General features: G+C 50.3%; 1 protein-coding gene across 11 annotated transcripts in view; it reads left to right on the top strand.

Annotated features, from left to right (window-relative positions):
* The window catches only part of myo10 (myosin X), a 72,860-nt gene that overhangs the window by 2,680 nt on the left and 64,180 nt on the right, over positions 1 to 6,000 (top strand). For all 11 annotated transcript variants that reach the window (XR_009526863.1, XR_009526856.1, XR_009526854.1 and 8 more), the window contains exon 2: positions 1,912 to 2,010. Coding sequence is in view for 1 of the 11 variants with exons in the window: in XM_060058041.1 (XP_059914024.1) it covers positions 1,912 to 2,010 (99 nt within the window). In the remaining 10 variants the exon portion in view is untranslated. The remainder of the gene's footprint in view (positions 1 to 1,911; positions 2,011 to 6,000) is intronic.

Raw genomic sequence — 6,000 nt, 5'->3', positions numbered from 1 at the left:
CTGCTCTCCCCCTCTCTCCCCTTTATCTCCCCCTCTCTCCCCTTTATCTCCCCTACATTAGTCAGACCGCTGCCACTGGGTAAGAAGTAGACCATGGGGGGGATGGGGGGTCAAAGGTCACGTTGATGAAGGGGTGGCGGCGGCGGTGTTGGTGGTCAACGACAACGAAGCATACCCTTCAGTTAGCCGTTTCCATTAGCATTAGCCCGTCATGCTAATGAACCCGGGCACATGTGGCTGAGCGCTTAGCGACCGGGCGGCCCCTGAGAGGGGCCCCTCTGTGGTCGGCCGTGGAGCTGGCGGCTAACGTCTCAGCCGGGGTATTAAGTACCGGGGGTCCTGAACATCCTCAGAAAACGGAGGACAGGCTTGAAGGCCTTCCGCGAGCCTGTTGCTTTTGGCGGCCGCGCTCCATACTGATCCTCGCTCTCTTCTGTAGCCTCAAGTAAAGTAAAGGAAAACAGCGAGAACAACTGAACAGAAGGAGTCTTGTTTAAGCTTTGTTCCTAAGTAAGTTGCGAAGTAAGTTGACTCCGACCATGCTTACCACGGATGCTAGATTGAGGCCATACTAGGGAGGAAAACTACGATCAGGCTAACTAGCGTTAGCATTCAAACTATCCTAACTAGCGTTACTAGCCAACCCGAGGCTATCTACGGCTGGGCTAACCACGGAGGCAACCGATTAGCAGGCTATTCTACAGGGGGCTAATTAACATCTGACTAGCTCAGCCCACGTTAGCCTGATTAAATATGAATTATCCGGCAGCTTGTTGTGGGATGACCGTAGCCGCGTCCAGTAAGCCGTAAAAAGCTGGTGGCAGTAAAACATGGCTTCCTACAAGGTCTCTCCCAGTTCTGCACGGCTGACCTCACTCGCTAAAAAGCCTCAATAAACATCGGTCTTCACTAGCCACTTGAGAAGCTAACGCTCCGCCGCAGGTAGCCTCCTGTGGAACCCGACACCGCAATATAGTTCCCAGGTTGCTACCCCCCCCCCCCCCCCCCCCCCCTCCGGCAGCTGTGACCCAATTGGCTGGTGAAGAAGGTCAATGCCACGGTGACTCCATGGCAACATCGGAGTGGAAGTCATGGTAACGGTGATTTTAAAGTAATTACATGGCGGTCAATGTGAAGATGGACCGAGGGGTGAATCGGAGGTGTCGTGGTTCATAGCGGAACGTTGTGAAACCTTGAGGGATTCAGGAGCACTATTTTTTTATGGTGGGTGTGAAGAGTCCAACCGCTGAGATTCCTTCATCATGCCATCTCACATTGTCAAAAATACTTAGTAGAGTTTGTATTTGTGTGCTCTTGAAATCCAGGACAAAGCATCTGTGTGTCTGAAAGGGACAAAAAGAGTGTTCAAAAAACGTTGTTTACAAATCACAAAGTTCTAAGGTCTGTTGTATCACTCGTTGTTAACGTGTAGGAATGAATAAAGCTCATTGCAAATTCCTTCCTCTTTTTTCTTGGTGATACATTTATGACTGTGCTGCCCTCACACTGCGATCTCGGACAGAACTACACAGCTAGATAACACCCTTCAAATCCAAAAGGCTTGACTTTTAGTCAAGACAAGTCTTCATGGGACAAGTCTTCATGGGACTCGGACAGTTATGTTCTAAAACCACAACACAATACAGAAACAGATATTAGAAGGCAGCACAAAAACATGTGACGGTACTGGTTCATGCCTGAGAAGTGGTTCTGTTGTGTGAAGATGTTCTGTGTTGTGGTTCTGATTAGTAACGTGTTGTTGTGGTTCTGGTTGGTAACGTGGGGTTTTGTTGTGGCTCTGTTCAGTAACGTGTGGTTCTGGTGTGTGAAGCTGACTCTGTTGTGTTTCTGGTGAACATGTTTTCTGTGGTTGTTCTGTTCAGTAACGTGTGGTTCTAACTCTGCCTCCAGGGAGCCCGGGTGTGGCTGAAGGAAGATGACCAGTACCTGCCCAGCACGGTGTCCACCTGCTCCGGAGGCGTGGTCGTCATCGTCAGCGACTATGGCCAGGTAAGACGCTCTACAAACGGAGAGATGCCACACGGGCGGCAGGTACGAGCAGGTAGAAACCAGCTGGACTGGAGCAGATCAGATATCTGGTTCTGCATACAGAACATGGTGGTAGTGTCCACCAACCGGTGGTCTATCATGTGAACCACATGAAACCAGGACAACAATTACTTTGAGGGCATTTAGTGAGTCTCTTTATCCATAGCGATAGCGACTTACAATTAGTACATTTGTCAGAAGAAAGAGAAACAACAATATATCGCTGTTGGTACAATACGGATGTTCATAGAACTGCAACTGCGGGGAATGGGTTAACCCATTCCCCGTACACAACAAAGATTACTGGGATAAGATGCTACACAGTGTAAGTACTATTTTTTAAGTGCCAGGATGTACAACATACCATAAGTGTGTAAGAGGGGTTTGGGGGTAAGGGGGGGACGCTATGCGGAGTCTAGGCGATCTCTGAGCAAGTGAGTCTCCCTGGGAGAAGAGATCTTGTACCTCAATGGGGTCGCCCTGGCTAAATTGAGGATAAATAAAAAAAAAGAAACAAGGCCCCGTCCACAAAGACCCGATTTTTTTTGGTGAAACCGCGTAAGTCTTGTGCGTTTCGGCCGACCGTCCAGACGGAGCCGGCGAATCCGGTACCGCACATTTCTGAAACCACCCTCGGAGGTGGTCTCAAATCTATCCGGACCTATGCGGTTGCGTGTTAGGATTCGTGTGGACGCCTGAGACGCCAAACGACGACGTCATTAGTCCCCCCACCAGCTGGGGGATGTGAGAGTTGCATTGAATTTTTTATTTATATATATTTTTTGCATTCTTTTTGTAGCTTAAAATAAAGCCCCTTGATGAATTTAATTAATAACTGTACATTAAAAAGTATTTCTGCTCAAATTATAAGGTTGAATCTCCTCGTGACTGACTGTTTGTATACAGCGCGCAGGCTTGATGCGCTCCACTTTTCTCTGTGGCGAACCAGCGCCTTGAATATTTACTACAGCGTTTCTACACCTCGATGCGGTTTCGCAATGACTCCGTCTTTACGGAGATATTCCAGAACCGCATAAAATGAACCCGGATCGTTTTTTGCCCGTTTCGGCTCCGTGTGGACGGGGCTCCAAGAACGTATGATGGTGGATCACCCTCCCAGTCCACCCAGTGGCCTGTACCAACTGGTAGACCGACCCCCATGCTTCATCCATGGGCGGACCCTCCTACGTGTGATCTCTCTCTAGGGGTAGCTCTTTGAGAAACGGCTAATGGCTAATCAACATGACACCTGGTGCTACAACAGGGGCCCTATAACCACCGGCTAATTCATCCAAACAGTTCATCAAAGCCCTGCAGAGAGAGAGGCTGAGGGAGGGTGTGAATTAGCACCTGGCTAGCAGCGTGTCTCCAACATCAAACCACCAGAGATCACAGGCAGCGCTACAGAGGCTAACGGGGCGCAGGGGGGCGTCAACACACACACGTTAGCGCAGCTAATAGCGGGGAACGACGACAGATTAGCCCAGGATATACAGGACCGCGTGACGGCCTGGTCCGCTTTGAACCTCCTCCGGCCCACTGTGAACCTCTGATTTGAGTTTGGAGGCGTGTCGTGGGAGGGAGGAGGGTGCGACGATTCCCATGATGCATTGCGTCGCCCCAAAAGAACCTCACCACCACCACCACCACCACCACCACCACCACCACCACCACCACCACCACCACCACCACCACCACCAACGCCTGTGGGGGTTGAGGTTTGTCTTTGAAAGCAGGAGGTGATAAAGCCACTGACGCCATTGATAGACACAGACTGGTTAATAACTGCTGACATGTTGTGTTTGATCATACAAAGGATGAACTTAACCTTTAATCAAACACTCATGGTGTCAAACTCTCACCACACCCTTTACACGCCTGAACTGAATTACAGACCAAACAAGGGGTGAGTGATTTGTGTCCATTGACAAACCCCCTCACCAGCACCTTTTATGTGGTGTTAGCTTAGCAAAGGTTATCTTAGCATAGGCAGCGTAGGCGTAGCATATGGAGGCTCTGTCCGCATTAGAGAGTTGTTCTGCCTCAATGGGACCCCCGCTGTGGGCTTAGGGTCATTTTGAGGGGGGGGTCACTATTGTCCAGAAGATTTACGGACAGATTAAGACATTCTCATCCCTAAACTCTCCCTACATGCTCTGAAACCCACAAAGATCTCCCCCGTGAAGAGACGCTTTGAACACAGGGACACGGATCTGTCCACATTAAATACATGGAAGGACCATGAAAAGCATACATTATCACATATCGTCACACAAAACACAGTTACAGTATTACTATTACTTATTCTGTATTCGCTGTCCAACCCCTGCCTGCTCCTTGATGACTTGTCTCTTCACTGTCTAACCCCTACCTTCTCCTTAATGACCTGTCTTTGTACTGTCTAACCCCTACCTGCTCCTTATTGACCTGTCTCTGTACTGTCTAACCCCTACCTGCTCCTTAATGACCTGTCTTTGTACTATATAACCTCTACCTGCTCCTTAATGACCTGTCTCTGTACTGTCTAACCCCTACCTGCTCCTTAATGACCTGTCTTTGTACTGTCTAACCCCTACCTGCTCCTTATTGACCTGTCTCTGTACTGTCTAACCCCTACCTGCTCCTTAATGACCTGTCTTTTTACTATATAACCCCTACCTGCTCCTTAATGACCTGTCTCTGTACTGTCTAACTCCTACCTGCTCCTTAATGACCTGTCTCTGTACTGTCTAACCCCTACCTGCTCCTTAATGACCCGTCTCTGTACTGTCTAACCCCTACCTGCTCCTTCATGACCTGTCTCTGTACTGTCTAACCCCTACCGGCTGTGTCTCTGTATTCACTGAACGATGCTTTAGCTACAAGCTGCAGCTATCCTCAGGGTTGAATGGTGCTGAACGGTGTCTTTGTTTGCGGTGTGGGCGGTGTGTGCGTTTGCGTGTGTTGTTGTGTTGTTCGTGGTCAGCTGGCGTGTCGGCGACGGTTGATCCCGCAGCAGGAGGAGGTGTTGAATGTCAACACCGGCACGCGGTGCCACCACCCCCCCCCCCCCATTTGTAAACAAACACTAGCTGGCGTTAGCGTCGGCGGCGCAGACAGTGCTTTGTTCTTCTGACTGGAAATGAGGACAGCCGGGGGTCGGAGGTCAAACTGTTTTACAGCAGTGCCACAGGAAGTGTGTGTGTGTGTGTGTGTGTGTGTGTGTGTGTGTGTGTGTAACCGGACACTGAACACCTGCTCAGTGTCCACGCTGGGCTGCTGTTCTGTAGCTTGTTGAATTCTGGACTTCTGCTGCCGCTGTTCAGTCATTCAACAGCACTAAAGATGCATGTCATTAGGAAGCAGGTAGGGGTTGGACAGTATAAAGACGTCTCATTGTCTCTGCGGGTCTGACTCTACCGGTCTCTCCTGGTCTTTCCTGGTCTCTCCTCTTCTGTCTGGCCTCTCCTGGTCTCTCCAGCCTCTCCTGGTCTCAATGTTCTCTCTGATATCTCCTGTCTCTCTCTGCGCTCGGGGACCGGGGTAATTATTTGTCTCCAGAACAACAGATGCAGAGCGGAGATCAGGGGACCTCTGCATCCCATTATCAGATCCCCTGGTGTGTGTGTGCGTGTGTGCGCGTGTGTGTGTGTGTGTGTGCGTGTGTGTGTGTTGTCTCTCGATCTGCCTGAGGCCATGTTCACACCTGGCATGAGGGTGCATCCGGGGATCTGATCCCAGGTGGACGGCTCCATGTGGGAACGGATCTCCCTCAGGTGTAGTCACACCTGTTGTCTGTAGAGCTGTCCACTTGTGATCGGATCACACACGACGTGTTTAACGGCAGATGTGAACAGGCCGGGTCGAAGGTCCCTTTCAGCTCAGGTGAGGACAGGTGAAGAGGACACAGCTCTTTGTCCCGTAGAGCAGCTGTTCAGTCAGTTAGCGGACAGGTGCTAGGGTGAGGCTGTG

Source organism: Gadus macrocephalus, chromosome 8, assembly GCF_031168955.1.
Source record: "Gadus macrocephalus chromosome 8, ASM3116895v1".
Taxonomy (NCBI): domain Eukaryota; kingdom Metazoa; phylum Chordata; class Actinopteri; order Gadiformes; family Gadidae; genus Gadus; species Gadus macrocephalus.
This window is presented reverse-complemented; position numbering and strand designations above follow the sequence as displayed.